This window comes from Mandrillus leucophaeus, unplaced genomic scaffold (genome assembly GCF_000951045.1).
Source record: "Mandrillus leucophaeus isolate KB7577 unplaced genomic scaffold, Mleu.le_1.0 Scaffold380, whole genome shotgun sequence".
In the NCBI taxonomy this organism is placed as follows: domain Eukaryota; kingdom Metazoa; phylum Chordata; class Mammalia; order Primates; family Cercopithecidae; genus Mandrillus; species Mandrillus leucophaeus.
The window spans coordinates 1366240-1388480 of NW_012104032.1; the positions used below are offsets into that span (position 1 = coordinate 1366240).

Consider the following 22241-nt stretch of genomic DNA (forward strand, 5'->3'; position numbering starts at 1 on the left):
ATCTTGCTCTGAATCCCAGCTCTAAACCTCAGTCTTATCTGTAAAATGTCGATGGCAATACCTACTCCATATACTTATCTTGAGGATTATGTACATGAAGTTACAGGCACAGGTTCTAACAAACAGTGAATGTATCTATTGCTATCTATGGCCTGCTTGGCTTTCCAAACCTGTTCTAGTGCCCTCTTGTTAGAACATCTTCCTGATTCTGATTGCTTTCATAGACTACCTCCTTTTATCTGCTGCCAGGCTAGTCTGGACACCCTCCCAGCCTCTGCAATGAGAATGTTCTCTGGGATCTGCCCCATCTCACTTGGTCCTGTCTAACTCCAGATCCCAGGTCCTTCCAGGCCTACTGTTCCGCTGCAGTTAACAGGAACACAGCTCACCACACCCCAGGAATTCATTCCACCAACATTGATTAGCACCAGTTTTGTGGCAGGCATAGTCTTGACTTTGGGAGCTCACAGAATAATGTTGTTAAAAAGATAAACTAAGGCACATAAGATTTAAAAGAGTTTACTTGAGCAAACAGCAATTCATGAATCAGGCAGCTCCAAACCAGAAGTGGCTGGGAGGCTCCACTAAGGGTACACCAGTGGGAGGTTTTTACAGAAGAAACATGGAAGTAAGGCAAATAAAACATTTGGTTGGTTACAGTTATACAGCTGTCTTATTTGGTCTGTCCTGTTGGAAAGTCCCTAGTCACATAATTATAAGTTTGTTGGTTGCTTCTGATTCATTGAGCTTAGGTTCTTTTTTCTTTAATATAGGCATTTACAAGAAATAGCCCAAGTACAGTTTCACTTATGTTTGCAAATCAAGCAAGGTTAAGATCACTTAAGAGGCCTAACTGGCTTTTCCTGCTCAGGGATTCCTCAGGCCCAGTGTCCATTTCAATTACTTTAACACCGTAGCAGGGCAGATAAGCACAGAGGTGGTTACAATATAACAGAACAGGTTCTATGATGGAGGAAGTACCAGGTGCTATGAAGGGCAAAGTCCGGATGCCATGGGAGCATGAAGCAAGGCCATATGATTTGGACTGGAGATCAGGGAAGGTTCTCTAGAAGAAACGCCATTTTAGATGAGACTTAAAGGATAATTTGGAATATATATTAGTCCATGCTCACATTGCTATAGAGAAATCCCTGAGACTGGGTAATTTATAAAGAAAGGAGGTTCAGTTGGCTCACAGTTCTGTAGGCTGTACAGGAAGCACAGTGGTATCTGCTTCTGCAGAGATCTCAGAAAGCTTCCAATTATGGTGGAAGGTGAAGAGGGAGCAGGCATGTCACATGGTGAAAGCAGGAGCAAGAGAGAGAAGGGGAGGTGCTGCGCACTTTCAAATGACCAGATTGTACCAGAATTCACTCACTCACTACCATGAGGACAGTACCAAGGGGGATGCAGCTAAACCATTCATAAGAAATCTGCTCCCATGATCCAGTCACCTCTCACCAGGCCTCACCTCCACCATTGGGGATTACATTTCAATATGAGATTTGGCTGGGGACACAGATCCAAATTATATCAGAATATGTCAAGAAGGAGGTGAGCAGAGAAACCAGCATGTCCAAAGCCCCGAGAAGAACTGAAATTGATTCAGAATGGCTAAAGTATGGGAGTAATCAGGGGAATATGACAAGAGAAGAGCCTAGAAGGCAGAATCAGCTGGTCATGAAGGACCTTCTGAACCAAGTTAAGGAAGTTTGGACTCTATAGGCACTGAGCAGCTATTAATGTGTTTTAAGAGAGATCATGGATCTGATTTTATAGAATAGGTGGCATAACCCGTCATTCTTGGGGAAAACAATGTTTAGTTTCTGATTCATTTGCATGAGAGATTCTAGATTTGTGGTCACAGGTAGAGAATGAAGAAAACTACCTAGAGAAACTGGGAACTAGAGATGAGAAAGGAGAAGGGATCCAGGAGAAGGGTACTCAATTATATTTATACTATTCTGTAGATTCCACCTTCGAAATGTCCTGCCTCCTCCCTTCTTTTCCATTCTCTCTATAAACACTAGGCAAGGCCCCTTTTCATGTCTGGATAATTGCAACAGCACCTTAACTAGTCTTCCAGAGGCTCATTTCACCAGATGGCTAGCAGACTTGATTTTCTAAAGCACTACTTACGTATCTGTCATTCATAGAAACTTCCAGGGCTCCCTGTTGTCTTTAAGATGAAGCCTGGACTCCTCTGGCTCACATTTAAAGGTGCTCCATAAGCTGGCCCAACTGCCCCACCTTATCCCTTCACAGTCTCCACCAGGTCTGACTGGTCTACAGACAGCATCCTTACCTCAAGTTGGGCTTTCTCAGGCCCTGACCTTGTCGGGACTTTTTCTGCCTGCTCTTCTAGGCACAGCTCATTGGCTCTGCTATGAAAGCACTTGCCAGTCCAACACAGCTACCCCTGAAACACACAAAACAAACTTTGTTGAAACTTTACAACTACAAAAATGACACCCAAGATCTCCTACCCAATCACATTATTCTCCTTTGTTCAGTTCTTTCCAAAGGGTGTGTATAGTGTGTAATATGTATTTTTTGTATGGCTGCTGTGTGTAAATATGTATGTACATAATCTGATAAAATACCAATTAGCATTTCATATTTTTACAATCTTCTATTTCATAAATGGGGATAATAATATTGCTAACCTATGGGTTTGCTGTCAGAATTAGATAACGTAATACAGTGATATAGTTTAAATATGTGTCCCCCCAAATCTCATGTTGAAATGTAATCCCCAGTGTTGGAGGTGGGGCCTGGTGGGAGGTGTTTAGGTCCTGGGAGTAGATTTCTCATGAATGATTTAGCTCCATCTCCTTGGTGCTGTCTTCACAACAGTGTGTGTGTTCTCTCAAGATCTGGTTGTTTAAAAGTGTGTGGCACCCTCTCCCTCTCTTGCTCCTGCTCTTGCCAGATGACGTGGCTTCTCCTGCTTTGGCTTCTGCCATGAGTAAAAGTTCCTTGAGGCCTTCCCAGAAGCTGAGCAGACACTGTAAAGCCTGCAGAACTGTGAGACAACTAAACCTCTTTTCTTTGTAAATTACCCAGTCTCGGGTACTTCTTCATAGCAATGCAAGAATGGTCTAACACATACAGAGATTCTCAAACTTGTTCATGCTACAGAATCACACAGAAGCTTTGTTAGGACACATTTTCTTGGCTGGGAGCAGTGGCTCACACTTGTAATCCCAGGACTTTGGGAGGCTGAGGCAGGCAGATCATTTGAGGTCAGGAGTTTGAGACCAGCCTGACCAACATGGTGAAACCCCGTCTCTACGAAAAATACAAAAAAAATTAGGTGGTGCGGTGGCGCATGCCTATAATCCCAGCTACTTGGGAGCCTGAAGCAGGAGAATCACTTGGGCCTGGGAGGTGGAGATTGCAGTGAGCTGAGACTGCACCACTGTACTCCAGCCTGGGATGCCTGAATTTGCATACTGGATGCTACTGGATTGAGGACCACACTTCGAGAACCACTGAATTAATGCATGTAAAGTGCTCAGAATAGTGCCTGGCATGTAGTAAATGTCCAATAAATGGAGCTACGGAGCTATTCATTTGCTATTTCTGAGTTAAAATATTAACATTTACTTGTTTGATATTTAGATTGTTTATAGTTTTAAATGACATTGTTATTGAGATGTAATTCATATGCCATAAAATTTACCATTTTACAACATACAACTCAGTAGTTTTTAGTATAGTGAGAGTTGTGCAAGCATCACCACTATCGAATTTTAGAACATTTTCATCACCCCCAAAAGAAATGCCATACCTATTAGCAGTTACTCCTCATTTCCCCTGACCCCCGTTTGTAGTTTTTTTGAACTTATAAATAATGTATTTCTAAACATAAGTACACATGGCTTCTTTTTCTTTTGAATAATTTCAATAGAACAAATTCTAGGAGATGAATTCCTTAGTCAAAAATTATGAATATGTTTACATATAGCCACTCTTTGAAAGCATTAACTTACAATCGTTGTGGCTTTTTTTCCTGCTGTTGCTTTTCATTGTTAGCATATTGCTTATTCTCACACTGCTTCAGTTTCCTTAAGTTGATGTCACCAGAATATGAGGTCCTTGGGGTTCAGATATTGTAATATTTTCATCTTTGTGTCCCCCAGGGCTGCACTATTGAGTGTGGTAGTCACTAGCCAAACATGGCTGTTGGGTACTTGAAATGTGTCTACTGCAACTAAGACACTGAATTTTTCATTTAGTTAAAATTTAAAATGAAGGGAGATCAATTTATTTTCAACAAAGGTTCCAAAGCAATTCATTGAGGAAATGGTGCTGGATACACACATGCAAAAAGATACATTTAGACCACACCCCACACTATACACAAAAATAACTTAAAACAGTTCAGAAACTTACATGTAAGGTCTAAAACTTATAATTTTTGGAAGAAAACATAGGAAAAGTCTTTGGTTAGGAAACAAGTTCTTACATACAATACCAAAAGCATAATCCACAAAAGACAAAATTGATAAGTTGGACTTCATCAAAGTTGAAAGATTTTGTGCTTCAAAAGATGTCACTAAGAAGATTAAAATTTTAAAAAGAAAATTAAAATCCAAGACACAGACTGGATTTTGCAAATCATATTTCTAATAAAGGACTTGTGTTAAGAATAGATAAAGAACTATTACAACTCAATAATAAGACAACAGAATTTTAAAATAGTCAAAAGATTTATAGACTTAAAGTCAGCTGATTAGCAAGGTTAAAGAAAGAAAAGATTTATACATATCTCAACAAAGATATGCAAATGTATAATAAGCACATGAAAATATGCTCAACATCATCAATCGTTATAGAAAAATTCTAATTAAAACCTCAATGAGATACCACTTCATACCCATTAATGTGACTGTAATAAAAAAGACAGGCAATAATAAATTGTGGCTAGGATGTGGAGAAACCAAAACCCTCAAACACTACTGGTGAGAATGTAAAATGGAACAGTTACTTTGGAAAACAGTTTGAACTTTCCTTAAAAGCTTAACTGACATACATGTACCGAATAACTCAGCCATCCACTTTTAGGTATTTACTCAATAGAAAAGAAAGTATATATCCACACAAAGACTTATATAAACATGTTCAAAGAAGCATTATTCATAATATCCAAAAAGTGGAAATAATCCCAATGTTTATCATTTGGTGAATAGATAAACAAAATGTCGTACATCCACACAATGGAATATTATTCAGCAATAAAAAGGAATGAGTACTGATACATGTTATTAATGTAACATGGATTTACCTCAAAAACATACTAAATGAAAGAATCCAGATGAAAAGGCCACCTATTATTTTATGATTCCATTTATATGAAATGTCCAGAAAAGGAAAATCTGTGAAGACAGAAGGCAGTGGCTGCCTGAAGCTGGTGGTGGAAATGGCAATGGACTGCAAATGGGTGTAAGGGATCCCTTTGGAGCATTGGGAATGCTCTAAATTGGATTGTGGTGATGCTTCCACAAATGTAAATTTTCCTTAAAAATAATTGAGTCGTATAAAGGGGTGAATTTTATGCTATGTAAATTATACCTCAATAAAGCTCTTAAAAAAAACTAAAGCAGAGTAAAATACTTTTCTGTAAAACACAGCTTTGTTGTTTTGGTAGGATTGTTTTACTTTAACGATCAACATAAGATATTGTCGTATTGTAGTAACATAACAAGAATATGCATTGTTTCTAGTCAAGAATATGCGTTGTTTCTAGTGTATACACAGATATCACCAAACTAGTTGTTGTCAATAGTTTGATTTGTTCCAATGCGTTTTTGTCACACTAATTTAACATTATAATGTGTTTATTTGAATATTTGATATAGATAGCACGGTTATAGTGATACTTATGTAGAGTCATAATTGGTAATTAAATCGAAATACTTATTATTTTAATTTAATAAATACAACACTTTTCTAGTTGGAAAATCAGTGTGTACAAAATGTTTTAGTTTAAAATGAAGGCATGTTACTAATATAGAATCTAGTGTGAACACTTCTGATTGTGAACACTCCAACATGTAAAGAGATTATAAGTCGGTCACTCTTATTCTCAAAGCAAGAAGAAAGCTGAACTGAAAACCTACAACTTTTCTTAGCTCTATTAGAGAATTTTGGCTACAAGACAAACTCTCAGCCTGAAAACTGGAGAGACAGGTGAATACAGAGAATACAAGCCAGCTTACCTGAAGCAGGAGGTGCTGGAACCAGTAACTGACAGGTACACCTAAATGGTAACTTCGATGAATTGCCAGACGCTGAGTGTGAATTAGCTTGAGAGTTAAAAACTCCTGGGAGCCCAGCCTAAGGGGAGAACCCACACTTTCTTGAGTTTTACCTCCCACCAGGTTCTCATGATGAAGAATGGAGAAAAATATCCTTATGTTTGGCAGGGGGAGGGTAAAGTGACCTTTTAGAAATAAAACCAGAACTTTCTCCACAACAAAGGCCTATCCAGCAGGGGAAAAGCCTTCGCCGATGTCTTGTCTTACTTGTAGAAAAGGAAATTATCTAGCTCCATCTCATTCTGGACTTCTTGTCTCACATATGGGGGAAAAAACAAAACAAAACAAAAAAATACCCTAAGAAGCAATTATGAAGGTTACAGTCTAGAGTCACAGGCCCACTAAAATACTGAGCCCTAATCATAGGATTATAGAATGCTCTCCTACCCCATATCTTGCTATCACATCAACAGGACTCCTGAATAGTAAAAGTGGATTATAGATGAAAGGGCTGCAAGGCTTAGATTCTATTTACGAAGGAGTTTCTAGGGAAACTCAAAGACAACAGAGGAGGCAAACACAAGGATTGTAGAAGAAATTAAAATCTTTGACACCTACAGCTGTAGCAAACTAAACACAGTCTAACTCCTAGCCAGATAAAAATAAAAATAAAACTTCACACAAAGTCTACCTTAATTCCTATTACCCAATACATCATGTCTGCTTTCAGCAAAAAATTACAAGGCATGCTAAAAGACAAGAAAAAACACAATCCAAAGAGACATAGCAGGCATCAGAACTAGGCTCAGATATGGCAGAGATTTTGGTATTATCTGTTTTAAAATGTACTGAGGATTTTGTTTTAATCAAATATGGTAAAATGACAAACATGGAGACAACTGCCTTGAAAGAAGAGTTTATTACAGCTCTTAAGGGGAGGGGCAAGTCATGCCACACAGGGCCAGATGGAGAAGCATCAGGTTCAGTCAGGAGGTAAACAGAGAGAAAAGCATGGACATAAGCCTTTACTGTGTTTTCCACAGGAAAGGAAGGCAGGGCAAGGTAAATAGCTTAGCTTTGATCAGTCTGGACAATTTTAGCAGGCTCTGTGTTACAACAGTGATCTCTAGTTGTCTGGTCTCTGGCCCTGAGATGATTTAGAGCAGGGGAAATATTGGCTTGGTGTGCAAGAGTTAGATAAAGGAGGTGGTTAGGGATACAGGCTTTGGATTGGTTGGTTTGCTTGATGCTCATGGGCAAGTTGTTTACTGCCTCTAGAAATCAGTTAGCTCTGGGAAAGGCAGTCTTTCCAGGATTAGCAGGACCCTAAGATGTCAAAACCTCATAAAGTACAGAAAATTTAAAAACATGATTAATACATTATTGCAGTGGAAATTGAAATTGACTATGATTAATATGCTAAGGACTCTAATGAAAAAAGTGGATAATATTCAAGAACAGATGGGTAATGTAAACAGAGAGATGAGAACTCTAGGAAAGAATCAAAAGGAAATGTTAGAGTCAAAAACACTGACCAAAAGGAAGAACGCCTTTGATGGATTAGTAGACTGGACGTGGCTGAGGAAATATTCAATGAGCTTGAAGATATGTCAATAGAAATGTCCCAAACTGAAATGCAAAAAGGAAAGTAACAGAAAAAGAAAAGAAACAGAATATTCAAGAACTGTGGGACAATTACAAAAGATGTAATTATGTGTAATGGAAATACCAGAAGGAGAAGAAGGAAATGGGCAGAATAAATATTTGAAGCAATAATGGCTGATAATTTTGTTAAATTAATGACAGAACTCAAACCATAATGCAGGAAGATTAGAGAAAAATCTCAAAGCAGGATAAATACCAAAAAAACCTATACCTGGCATATCATATTCAAATTGCAAAAACCAAAGACAAAGAAAATCTTAAAGAAGAGAAAAAAATTACCTATAGAGGAACGGATAAGAATTAACTTGTAATTTTTTGTCAGAAATCTGCACGCAAGAAGAGAGTAAAGTGAAATATTAAATATGAAAAAAACCCCACTAAACTAGAATTTTGTATACAGTGAAATTATCTCTCAAAAGTGAAGAGAAAATAAAGACTCCCTCAGGGGAACCTTTCTATTTTGTAGAATGGAGTCTACTCCAATCAAAAAAAAAAAAAGACTTTCTCAAACAAACAAAAGTGAGGGAATCTGTCACCAGTAGACCTTCCTCTCAAGAAATGCTAAAAGATTACATAAATCAGAAGCTTGCATCTACATAAAGAAAGAAGAACCTCAGAGAAAGCAGAAGATGAAGATAAAATAAATCTTTATTTTTCTTAATCCTATCTGATCTAATAGATAACTGTTCAAAGTAATAATAGCAGCAATGGATTGGGTGATTAGAGCACATGAACAAGTGGTTCAATGAATTACAGCAATATTACTAGAGAAGGGAGGGAGGAATTGGGAATACTCTGTTATAAGGTACCTGCACTAACTGTGAGACAGAATACTATTTGAAAGTGGACTTAGATTAGTTGTAAATGTATATTGCAAACCCTAAGGTAACCACTAAGAAATTTTTGTAAGAAGTGTAACTGGGGCCGGGCATGGTGGCTCACGCCTGCAATCCCAGCACTTGGGAGGCCAAGGTGGGTGGATCACCTGAGGTCAGGAGACCAGCCTGGGCAATGTGGTAAAACCCCGTCTCTACTAAAAATACAAAAATTAGCTGGGCACAGGGGTGCATGCCAGTAACCCCAGCTACACATTAGGCTGAGGCAGGAGAATCGCTTGAACCTGGGAGGCAGAGGTTTCAGTGAGTCGAGATCATGCCATTATGCTCTAGCCTGGGTGACAAGAGTGAAACTCCATCTCAACAAACAAACAAACAAACAAACAAACAAACAAACAAACCCAGAAGTGTACATAATATAGTGATATGATAAGAAATATATATTTGGTCTTTATCCCTGGTTTCTGACACAGAGCTCCTAGCGTAATACAATAAATTAATATTTTATTTTTGTCCCCAGTTCCTCACACAGAGTATCTCAGACCCTTGGAATATCCAGGCTGATAGAGGTGGTAGTTATTGATATTCATAATAGGCCCTTGCAACCATACCTGGTCTTGTGTAAATGAAGTGACCCTAGGAGGATAGGGGCTGACTGGCAGAGGGACCAACTATGCGATTAGAGGGCTACGGTTTGAATGTATGTGTCCCTGCAAAATTCATGTGTTGGACTATAGCTCCCACAAGATGACATTATTAAGAATTGGGGACCTTGGGAGTGACCAGGCCATGAGAGCTCCTCCTTGTGGATGGGATTAGTATCCTTCTAAAACAGCCTGAGGGAGAAAATTCATTTCTTTCGCCCTTCTGCTCTTTTGCCAAGTGAGGACACAATATATGTCCCCTCCAGAGGATGGAGTCACAAAGTACCTTCTGGGAAGCAGAAGGCAAGCCCTTGCCAAACCCCAAGTGGGCCAGTGCCTTCATCCTGGACTTCCTAGCTACCAGAACAGTGAGAAATAAATTTCTTTTTTCTTTTTTTTTTTTTTTTTGAGACGGAGTTTCGCTCTTGTTGCCCAGGCTGGAGTGCAATGGTGCGATCTCGGCTCACTGCAACCTCCACCTCCCGGGTTCAAGTGATTCTCCTGCCTCAGCCTCCCAAGTAGCTGGGATTATCACTGCAACCTCCACCTCCCGGGTTCAAGTGATTCTCCTGCCTCAGCCTCCCAAGTAGCTGGGATTACGAGGATGCACCACCACGCCCAGCTAATTTTGTATTTTTAGTAGAGACAGGGTTTCTCCACATTAGTCAAGGTGGTCTCAAACCCCTGACCTCAGGTGATCCACCCGCCTCGACCTCCCATGGTGCTGGGATTACAGGTGTGAGCCACCACGCCAGGCCAATAAATGTCTATTATTTATAAATTACCCAGTCTGTGATGCTTTTGTTACAGCAGCAGAATGAACTAAAATAGGTTGGAACTTTCAGCACCCACCCCTTCCGCCCAACTTCCAGAGAAGGGAGAGGGGCTAGACATTGAATTAATCACAATGCCTAATGACTTAATCAATCATGTCTATGTAATGGAACCTCCAAAAAAACCTTAAATGATGAGGTTGAGAAGGTTTCCAGGTTGGTGAACACATCCATGTGCTGGGAGGATAGTGCACCTCAAATCCATGGGAACAGAAGCTCCTGTGCACAGGACCTTTCTGGGCCTTGCCCTGTGTGCCTCTTCAGTGATTCATCTGTATCCTTTATGATAGCCTTCATAATAAACTGGTAAAGGTAAGTAAATAGCTTCCCTGCATTCTGTGAGCCATTAAAACAAATTACTGAGTCTGAGGAGGGGGTCATGGGAATCTTCAATTTGTAGTCCAATGAGAGAGAAGTGTGGGTAACCTGGGGATCCAATACTTGTAACTGGCATCTGATGTGGAGGTGGGGCAGTCTTGTGGGACTAAGTCTTTAACCTGTGGGATGTGTGCTAACTCCAGGCAGTTAGTATCGGAATGGATTAAATTGTAGCACACTTAGCCGAGCATGGTGGCTCACACCTGTAATCCCAGCACTTTGAGAGGCCAAGGCGGGAGGATCACTTGAGGGGAGGCGTTTGAGAACAGCCTAGGCAATATTGCAAGACCCTATCCCCACAAAAAATAAAAAAAAAAAAAAATTATTTGGCATGGTGGCCCCTGCCTGTAGTCCTAACTACTCACAAGGCTGAGGCAGGAGAATTGCTTGAGCCCAGGATTTCGAGGCTGCAGTGAGCCATGATGGCATCACAGCACTCCAGCCTGACTGACACGGTGAGACCCTGTCACAAAACAAACAAACCAACAACAACAAAAAATAAATTGTAGCACACTCAGTTGGCATCTGCAGAGAACTGGAAATTGCTCTGTGTGAAAACCCTACATATTTGGTATCAGAAGTCTTGTGAGTAGAGAAACAGTTTTCTTTTAGATATGTTGAGTGGAGAGAAAACGTAATCCCATAAAATGCTCAGTTAAAAGCAGAGAAGGCAGAAAAAGAGGGAAGAATTTTTAAAAAACAAAAAGCTGTAGTGAATACAAAACAATTACACACATGGTAAATATATAATTCAAATATATCAATAATCACTTTAAATGTGAGTGATTACAAATGTCACCATGGATGGCAATAGCAATTTGCAGCAGCAAAGCAAAATGGGGGAAAAAAGTTGTTCCTTGTGTAAAAAAATTTTAAGATAATAAAATGGACAAAATATTAACAGAAATTTTCCATAAATACACAGTGAACTTGATTTTTAAATTTCTGCTCAATAATCAAAATGGATTGATAAAATTAGTCTCCTAAAATCAAAATTAAATGTCCAAAAATTTTAAAAAAATTAACAGAATCTGAGCTTGTAGCTTTATTGAGCAACAAAATGGCTTAGATTCTTACACAAAAAAGAAAACCACATTTAGATGGAGATGTAAAAAAATCTGTTGTTTCAGTTATGAAAATTTTGTTAGAAAATTATAAGGAAAAGTCTAGAAAAAAAAATTTTAAATGAAGGCTCTCCAATTTAAGACACAAAACAGTTGCTATGGAATTCAAGACACCTCTAACAAAGTCAAAATTCAAATGATTCAGGCCAGGAGTGGTGGCTCATGCCTGTAATCCCAGCACTTTGGGAGGCGAAGGCAGCAGATCAGATTAGGTCAGGAGTTCAAGACCAGCCTGGCCAACATGAGGAAACCCTGTCTCTATTAAAAATACAAAAATTAGCTAGGCGTTGTGGTACATGCCTATAATCCCAGCTACTCGGGAGGCTGAGGCATGAGAATTGATTGAACCCAGAGGCAGAGGTTGCAGTGAGCCAAGATCACACCACTGCACTCTAGCCTGGGTGACAGAGCAAGACTGTCTTAAAAAAAAAAAAAAAAATTCAAATGGTTCAAAATTTCAAAAATTGCAAGTGCTTTTCTTTAGCTTTAGATGAATTGTGCAGTATGAGACACTGTCCAATTAATACTTTTGGCTTTTTGTTTTGTTTTGTTTCATTGGTCTCAAAAGACTTCTAAAGGTACAAAGAAATATGTGGCTCCCCCCAAAATTAAACTCATGGAATAGAAGAATTTTGCTAGATATAAAAAGTTTGGTTTCTATCAAAACGGATGGTGCTCCAGTCATGTTAGGTTAAAAGTTCAAATGTATTGGAATTTTAAAACAAGAGACAGAAGTTTCCATTATTGTTTTATCACACCACATGATACATATTTAAAATATTTGTGTTCAACTTTCTGAAACAGACTATACGAAAAATTCATGGATATGCTTGTTAAAAATTTCTCAGCACTTCCCAACTCATTTTTATGAGGCCAATATTATCCTGACATCAAAACTAGACAAAGGTATCACAAGAAAAGAAAAATACAGAACAATATTTCTTATGGATATGGATGTAAAGATTCTTAACAAAGTATAAGCAAATTGCACCCATCAACACATAAAAAGGATTATACACCCTGAGCAACTAGGATTTACACCAGGAATGTAAGGCTAGCTTAACATTTGAAAGTCAATTAATATAACACACATTAGCAACAGAATCAAGAACAAAAAGCACATGATCATCTCAATAGACGTAGAAAAAGCATTTGACAAAATATAACACCATTTCAGAATAAAAACACTTAACAAACTAGGAATAGAAGGAAACTTCCTCAGCCTGATAAAGGGCATTTATTGAAACTCCACAGTTAACATAATACTTAATAGTGAAAGACTTAATGCTTTCCCCATAAGATCAGGAGTAGGAAGCCTAGGATGTCCACTCTTGTCACTTCTATTCAACATTGTATTGGAGTCAGGGCAATTAGGCAAGACAATGAGATCAAAGGCATCCAGAATGGAAAGGAAGAAGTAAAATTCTATTTGCAGATGACATTATTTTATATATAGAAAATTCTAAGGAATCCACTAAAACACAATTAGAATAATAAATGAATTCACCTAGGCTGGGCGCAGTGACTCATGCCTGTAATCCCAGCACTTTGGGAGGCCAAGGTGGGTGGATCACCTGAGGTCAGGAGTTCAAGACCAGCCTGACCAACATGGTGAAACCCCATCTCTACTAAAAATATAAAAACTAACAGGGTGTGGTGGTGGACGCCTGTAATCCCAGTTACTCGGGAGGCTCAGGCAGGAGAATTGCTTGAACCCAGGAGACGGAGGTTGCAGTGAGCCAACACAGTGCCACTGCACTCCAGCCTCGGTGACAGAGTGAGACTCTGTCTCAAAACAAACAACAACAAAAAACATAAATGAGTTCAGCAAAGTTGCAGGGCACAAGATTAATATACAAAAATCAATTGGATTTCTACATACTGGAATGAACAATCAAAAAATAAAATTAAAACACAATTCCATTTACAATAGGATCTGCAACAGCTGAATAATGGCCATCCCAAAATACCAAGTCCTAATCTCTAGAACCTGGGAATGTTACCTTATAAGAAAAAAGGGTCTTTACAAATGTGATAAAATCCAGGGGATTACCTTAGGGAGATTATTCTGGATTATCCAAGTGGGTCCTAAATCCAATCACAAGTATCCTTATAAAACAGAGGCAGAGGAGATTTGACAACACAGAAGAGGAGGCAATGTGACCAAGGAGGCAGAGACTGGAGTGACATGGCCACCAGCTTGAAAGGGGCAATGAACAAGTTCTCCCCTACAGACTCCAGAGGGAGTGTGGCCCTGTTAACATCTTGATTTCAGACAGATTCAACTGATTTTGAACCTTTGGCCTCCTGGATGATGACATAATAAATTCCCGTTGTTTTCAGCCACCATGTTTATGATAATTTGTAAAAGCAGTCATAGGAACATAATATGACATGAAAAATAATTTTGAAAACATAGGAATAAATTTAGCAGAAGAAATGCAAAACTTATATGCTAAAACCTACAAAATATTGTTGAAAGAAATTAAAGAAGACCTAAACAAATGGAAATTTTCTATATATAAAATAATGTCATCTGCAAATAGAATTTTACTTCTTCCTTTCCATTCTGGATGCCTTTGATCTCATTGTCTTGCCTAATTGCCCTGACTCCAATACGATGTTGAATAGAAGTGGCAAGAGTGGACATCCTGGGCTTCCTAGTCCTGGTCTCATGTTCATAGATCTGAAGGCTTAGTGTAATTAACATGGAAATACTCTCCAAATGGATCTACAGATTCACTGCAATGCCTATCAAAATTCCAGCTGTCCTTTTTGGACAAAAATTGACAAGCTGATCCTAAAATTCATATGGAAATGCAAGGGACCCAGAATAGCCAAATCATATTGAAAAACAACAAAATTGTTAGACTGGGATTGTGGCTCGCACCTGTAATCCCAGCACTTTGGGAGGCTGAGGCTGGTGGATTGCTTGAGGCCAGGAGTTCAAGACCAGCCTGGTCAAAATGGCAAAGCTGTCTCTATTAAAAAAAGTAATAACAAAATTGGAGGACTTACACTTCCTAATTTCAAAACTTATTACAAATATACAGTAATCAACATAGTGTGGTACTGGCATCAAGAGAGACGTATAGATCAATGGAATAGAATTGAGAGTCCAGAAATACACAAGTACATTTATAGTCAATTGATTTTTGATTTTTTTTTTTTTTTGAGACAGGGTCTCACTCTGTTGCCTAGGTTGAAGTGCAGTGGCACAACCTTGGCTCACTGCAACCTCCACTTCCTGGGTTCAAGCTATTCTCCTACCTCAGCCTCCTGAATAGCTTGGACTACAGGTGTGTACCACCACACCTGGCTAATTTTTTTTTTTTTTTTTTGTAGAGACAGGTTTCATTATGTTGTTCAGGCTGGTCTCGAAATCCTGACCTCAAGTGATCTGCCCGCTTTGGCCTCCCAGAGTGCTGGGATTACAGGTCTAAGCCACTGCACCCCCCTGGCCATTTATGGCCAACTGATTTTTAACAAGGGTCCCAAGACCCTTGAGGAAATGATCAACAAGGAAAGAACAGTCTTTTCAAAAAATGTTGCTGGAACAACTGAATATTCACATGCAAAGGAATGAGGGCAGACCCCTACCTCACACCACACACAAAAATTGACAAAGTGGATCTTACATTAGGTCTTTGATCCATTTTGAGTCAATTTTTGAACTCTTAGGAGAAAACATAAGTGTAAATCTTCATGACTTGTATTAGGCAACAATTTCTTAGATATAACACCTAAAACACAAGCAATACTCTCCCCCCTCCAAAAAAAGGTAAATTGGACTTCATAAAAATTAAAATCTTGGCCAGGCATGGTGGCTAACACCGGTAATCCCAGCACTTTGGGAGGCCAAGGCAGGAGGGTTGCTTGAATCAAGAGTTTGAGACTAGCCTGGGCAACATGGCAAAAATCTGTCTCTACAAAAAAAAAAAAAAAAAAAATCACAAAAATTAGTCGGGTGTGGTGGTACATACCTGTAGTCCCAGCTATGGGAGTCTGAGGCTGCAGGATCACTTGAAGCAGGGAGGTCATGGTGGCTCACACTTGTAATCACAGCACTTTGGGAGGCCAAAGCAGGTGGATCACTTGAGGTCAGGAGTTCAAGACCAGCCTGGCCAATATGGTGAAACCCATCTGTACTAAAAGTACAAAAAGTTAGCCAGGCATGGTGGTGCATGCCTGCAATTCCAGTCACTCGGGAGGCTGAGGCAGGAGAATTGCTTGAACCCGGGAGGCAGAGGTTGCAGTGAGCCAAGATCACACCACTGTACTCCAGCCTGAGCGACAGAGCGAGACTCTGTTTCAAAAAGCAAAACAAAACAAAATAAACTTAAAAACTTTTGTCCTCCAAATAATACCATTAAGCAAGTGAAAAGACAAAACGAAGTGGGAGAAAATATTTGCAAATCATGTATCTAATAAGGAGCTTGTGTCTAGAATATGGAAATAACGCTTACGACCAGTAATAAAAGGAAAACTCAATTTAAAAATGAGCAAGTGATCTGAACAGACAGTTCTTTTTTTTTTTTTTTTGAGACGGAGTCTTGCTCTGTCACCCAGGCTGGAGTTCATTGGTGAGATCTCAGCTCACTGCAACCTCCACCTCCTGGGTCGGGTTCAAGCAATTCTTCTGCCTCAGCCTCCCAATAGCTGGGACTACAGGCGTGTGCCACCACACCCAGCTTAATTTTTGTATTTTTAGTAGAGATGGGGTTTCACCATATCGGCCGGGCTGGTCTTGAACTCCTGACCTCGTGATCCACCTGCCTCGGCTTCCCAAAGTGCTGGGATTGCAGGCGTGAGCCACTGTGCCCAGCTAAGAGTTCTTCAAAGATATTCACATGGCCCATTAGCACATGAAAACATGTCCAACATCATAAGACATTAGGGAAATGCAAATCAAAATCTCAATAAACACTGCTTTGTAACTCACTAGAGTAACTATAATTAAGACTATAGATTATAGCAGATGTTGGCAAGGATGTGGAAAAATTGGAACTGTTTTATTGCTGGTGAAAATGTAAAATAGTGCAGCCCTTTGGAAAACAGTCTGGCAGTTCCTCAAATGGTTAAACATAGAGTTACCCTATGACCCAGCAACTCTACTCCTAGATGTAAACCCAAAAGAAATGAAAACATATGTTCCCATAGGAATTTAGCTGTAAATGTGTATAGCAGCACTACTTAACCAGAACGTGGAAACAACCGAAATGTCCATCAGCTGATGAATGGATAAATAAAATGTAGTATATCCATACAATGAAATGTTATTCAGCAGTAAAAAGGAATAAAGTAGTGATATACACTACAATATGGATACCTTGACAACCTTATGCTAAGTGAAAGCAGCCAGTCACAAAAGACTAACATTGCATAATTCCACATTAAGGATATGTTCAAAATAGACAAAGCTACAGGGATACAAAGCTGATTAGTGGTTGTCTAGAGCTGAGGTTTAGAGGGTTGGGGAAAAAAAGGGGAGTGACTACTAATGGGTACTGGGTTTTTTTTAGAACATTGTAAAAACGTTCTAAAATTATTATGGTTATATTTGCACAACTGTGTGAATATACTAAAAACCACTGAATTTTATGATTTTTAAAATCAAAACAATTTTTTTTTTTTTTTTTTTTGTAGAGGCAGGTTTCTTCACTATGCTCCCCAGGCTGGTGTCAAACTCCAGGCCTCAAGTGATCCTCCTGCCTCAGCCTCCCAAAGTGCTGGGATTACAGGTGCAAGCCACCATGCGCAACCCCACTGAACTGTATCCTTTAAATAGTGAATTGTATGGTATGTGTATTAAATCTCAGTATAGATGTTAACAATTTTTCTCAGTGTATACTTGAAATATTATGGACGATTGCCTGTTTATGAAACTGTTGAAAGAAATAGAAGACAAGCTTCCTTTCCAACTTGAACCCGGCAGAATGGCTCCCGCAAAGAAGGGTGGCGGGAAGAAAAAGGGCCGTTCTGCCATCAACGAGGTGGTGACCCGAGAATACACCATCAACATTCACAAGCGCATCCATGGAGTGGGCTTCAAGAAGCGTGCCCCTCGGGCACTCAAAGAGATTCGGAAATTTGCCATGAAGGAGATGGGAACTCCAGATGTGCGCACTGATACGAGGCTCAACAAAGCTGTCTGGCCCAAAGGAATAAGGAATGTCCCATACCGAATCCGTGTGCGGCTGTCCAGAAAACGTAATGAGGATGAAGATTCACCAAATAAGCTCTATACTTTGGTTACCTATGTACCTGTTACCACTTTCAAAAGTAAGTTCTCCATCCCATAAAGCCATTTAAGTTCATTAAAAAAAAAAAAAAAAAAGAAAAGAAAAAAGAAAAAGAAACAGAAGACAATAAAATTAATGATCTTGTATTCTTTGCCAGTGCTTGTTGGTTGAGTGGTAGAAGAGCTTTACAAAGATTTATTGTACTGTTAGCTCCAAGATTATCTTGTAACAAAAGGAATGGTTGTGTCAGGGCTCAGAAAATGATACTCCAGAGTATGGCACTTTGGCATGCTAAGCACTTTGAACTAAAGGAGATTGGAAGGCCTTAGAAGCAGCCTCAGAAGCAAAGTCTTTCTCTGACCTTCTCCTGCCCTCCTGTCTGCTGCCCTTCCTTCTGCTCCAAGGCAAGCCATAGAAACTAGAATTTCGGCTGGGCCTGGTGGCTCACACCTGTAATCCCAGCACTTTGGGAGGCCGAGGTGGGCAGATCACTTGAGGCCACTTGAGACCAGCCTGGCGAACATGATGAAACTCCAACTCTACTAAAAATACAAGAATTAGCCGGGCATCATGATGGATGCCTGTAATCTCAGCTACTTGGGAGGCTGAGGCAGGAGAATCGCTTGAAACTGGGAGGTGGAGGCTGCAGTGGGCCGAGATCGTGCCATTGCACTCCGGTCACTCCAGCCTCAGCAACAGAGCGAGAATCCGTCTAAAAAACAAAAACAAAGGCCGGGCACGGTGGCTTATGCCTGTAATCCCAGCACTTACGGAGGCCAAGGCTGGTGGATCACAAGGTCAGGAGTTCGAGACCAGCCTGGCCAATATGGTGAAACCTCATCTCTACTAAAAATACAAAAATTAGCTGGGCATGGTGGCACAAGCCTGTAGTCCCAGCTACTCAGGAGATTGGGGCAGAAGAATTGCTTGAACCCAGGAGGCAGAGGTTGCAGTGAACCGAGATCACGCCACTGCACTCCATCCTGGGTGACAGAGCGAGACTCCATCTTAAAAACAAAAACAAAACAACAAAAAAACTGTAACCTCTGTCCCCCAAACCTGCCATAAAACATAAAAATTTTACTCTAAATTTCTCTCACCTTTCTACTGAGAGCTAACCATAAAAAATATTCTCTGACTTCCTCATTTGATAGTCATAAATCCTCATTTTGGAGGGGTCCTCCCTGTAAACCAGAAAGTATCTGAAACAGGTCTCAATCAATTTAGAAGTTTATTTTGCCAAGATTAAGGACGTGTCTGGGAGTGAGGCTTGTGCCTTTCTCCAAAGGTGACTTTCAGGGCTTCACTATTAAAAGGGGAAAAGTAAGCTGGAGGGGAAAAAGGGAGGGTACACTAATCCACATGTTGCAAGAGAAAAGGAGCAGGTAGGGGAATAGTCAATTGGTATTTGTTTCAGGCTCAGTAAATCGGCACACAAGATAAGGTGAACACACAGTAGATCCTTGTAGAGATATTTAACATTTTATCCGTAGCTATCCACTTAGGAACAAAAGCAAAGGCAGTTGCTTGCATGACTCTGTGTTGAATTTAATTTTTTTCTTTTGGCATAGTGAACTGCGGTCCCAAGTTATTTTCCTTTCACATTCCCTATACCCAAAAGGATTGTTATCTAGAGAGGCTGAGAAAAATCTGAACAGACAGGCCTTGCTGGGTTTCCCCCCTCAGTCTATTTCTGTCAGATCATACTCTTTTTGTCCTGTCACATTTCTACTCACTGTCCATTCTTCACCAAACCTAACCATAAAAATGGACAGTTTTCCCTGGGTCTTTGAATCTTCATTTCTGAAGGCTCCTGTGTCAGGTAAAACTTTAAATAAATTCATCAAACTTTTTTCTTGTTAACTTGTCTTTTGTTGTAGGAGTGTCTTCTATGACCTTTATGATGGGTGAGGAAAGGTATCACACTTTTCTGCCCCTATAGTTGACAAATATTTTAGATTTTTAGAGATGGGGTCCCCCTCTGTCACCTTTTTTTTAGAGATAGGGTCTTGCTCCATCACCCAGGCTGGAGTGCAGTGGCATGATCATGGCTCAATGCTGCCTTGAACACATGGGCTCAAGTGATTCTCCTGCCTCAGCCTCCAGAGTAGCTGGGACTACAGGCTTAAGTCACCGTTCCTGGTGGACAATTATTTTAATAATCAAGGCTGAGAGTGGAGGCTCATGCCTGTAATCCTAGCACTTTGGGAGGCCAAGGCAGGCAGATGGCAAGGTCAGGAGTTTGAGACCAGCCTGGTCAACATAGTGAAACTCCGTCTCCACTAAAAACACAAAAAATGAGCTGGGCATGGTGACGGGTGCCTCTAATCCCAGCTACTCAGGAGGCTGAGGCAGGAGAATCGCTTGAACAGGGAGGCAGAAGTTGCAGTGAGCCGAGAGTCGAGGTTGTGACACTGCATTCCAGCCTGGGCAACAGTACAAGACTCCGTCTCAAAAAAAAAAAAAAAAAAAAAAAAATCAAGACCAAAATATGGCAGTGCAATTTGTTTTCTCATTGATGTCATAAAGCATATGAACAAACTAAATTTCAAGTTCCCCAAAAAGTTTATTGCTGATCTAACTAGACAGGTCCGAAAATTTATGTAGAAACAGAAACTTTTCATAATACAAATCTTGATAAAACATTACAAAAGCTACTGGATAATTGACTAAGTATGCTGCAACAGCATCCTGAGCTTCCACACTAGGCCTGAAGCAGCAAATAAATGTCAGAGGAGTGGGGACTGAACACCCTCCTGCTTTCTTGATTCCAGCAAGACCTAGATACCAGGATTTCCTCACCCCAGCTGCCCAGATACGGGTGTTATTCTTAATTCCAAAAGCAGCTTCAAGTCAGGAAGATCTGATTTCTAGACCCAGCTCTGCTGGACGGTTGTGAACAAAAATTATACACTATCATTCACCCTTTCAGTGCTTTATTTCCTAAGGCATGTGATGGGAACAATGAATATCCGTCCAATCTACTTCACCAGCCTGTGAAAAACCAGAGTGAGTGAACACATCTGAAAGCATTGGGTAATGATGAGGCAGGTCATATTGAAACATGCACTGCTCGAGTCTGAACCAAGTTCTGCTGCTGAAGACCTGTGTGACCGGGGTAAGTCATGTAAATATGAACCGTTCCCCAACTTGTAAAACATTCTTTTCATGTCCCCAAACTGGTAGGAGCGAAGAGTGTCGGGGCCGTTTCTCAGCGCCCCACGGTGCACATCAAGAGAGTAGGTGTCCTCTCAGTCAGTTTCTAAACTCTGGCTCTGGGCTTCTCTGGCCCCGCTCTCTTATTTACAGATGAAGAAGGCTCAGAGACCGAGTGACTTGTCCACAGTCACACAAGGAGTACTGTTACAGAATCGATCCCAGGGCCACCGGCTCTGTGAGGAATTTGGCGCGGTGGCCGTTGGATGAGCAGCCAGCAATGGCGGCTCCGCAACGTCGACACCGCAAAGCGAAGCTGAGGCCCGTCACCTAGCGGCCTGTTCAGGCACTGCAAGAAAAGTGCCGTGAAAAAAGACTCCGGGTTCTGCGGCAGACGGGAGCCAATAAGCGCTAAGTTCGCGCTGCTAATTCCTTTTTTCTATTGGTCCTTCCAACTGTCAATCAACTATTTGCCTATCTCTTATTGGCTTGCCGTCAATCATTTTACTCAGTCTACCAATCACACGCTCTTTGCCAAGTGCTTTTTTTTTTTTTTTGGTCCTGACATCGCTGAGTCTGACGAATTTAGCCAGTTCCTTTATTCCATTGGCCAGATCAGACTCCTCCTCTCGTTTATCCCGTTGGGGGCGGAAGTGAGAGAGGCCTTATTCGTATTGGCTTAGGTTTGCAAGCGGCAGTTGTCTATCAAATCTATCAAGACGCCCTTAGCGCTCAGGAAGTACGGAACCGGAAGGGGTGGGCTTTGCGAAGATGGCGGCGCCGGTGAGTTTGGTGTGGTTTCTTCCTCTCGTAGCTATTGTGGAGTTTTCCTTTCCCTTCAGCGGCTGGAGGCAAACTGTTGGTACCAGGGAAGAGTGGTGATGAAAGTTACTTCAAGGAGGCGGCCTCCCTAGAGTTACTGTTCCTGTCCAGTAACTCAAGGGGCTGGCTTTAGGGCGAGTCTGTGAAGAGGAGTGTGAAGGCCCCGAGTCTGGGGTGTCAGACGGAGAGAGGGCAGCTTCCCAACCTAGACGTTCCGCCTTCTTATAATCCTGAGGAAAGAATGACTTTTCTTTACTCCTCCTCTCCCTTCTGTAGGG

The 22241-nt window shown here is 40.6% G+C and overlaps 1 protein-coding gene and 1 pseudogene across 2 annotated transcripts in view; both read left to right on the forward strand.

Moving 5' to 3' along the window:
• The first annotated feature begins 17656 nt into the window (after nucleotides 1-17656).
• LOC105547197 lies at nucleotides 17657-18063 on the forward strand (annotated as a pseudogene). The gene has a single exon (XR_001007190.1). The product of XR_001007190.1 is annotated as a 60S ribosomal protein L31 pseudogene (transcript).
• A 3830-nt stretch (nucleotides 18064-21893) lies between these two features.
• NGDN (neuroguidin, EIF4E binding protein) overlaps nucleotides 21894-22241 on the forward strand; it is a 10215-nt gene continuing 9867 nt past the window's right edge. Inside the window, exon 1 of the mRNA XM_011990695.1 lies at nucleotides 21894-21924. Within this exon, the coding sequence (XP_011846085.1) occupies nucleotides 21913-21924 (12 nt within the window). The 5' untranslated portion in view covers nucleotides 21894-21912. The remainder of the gene's footprint in view (nucleotides 21925-22241) is intronic.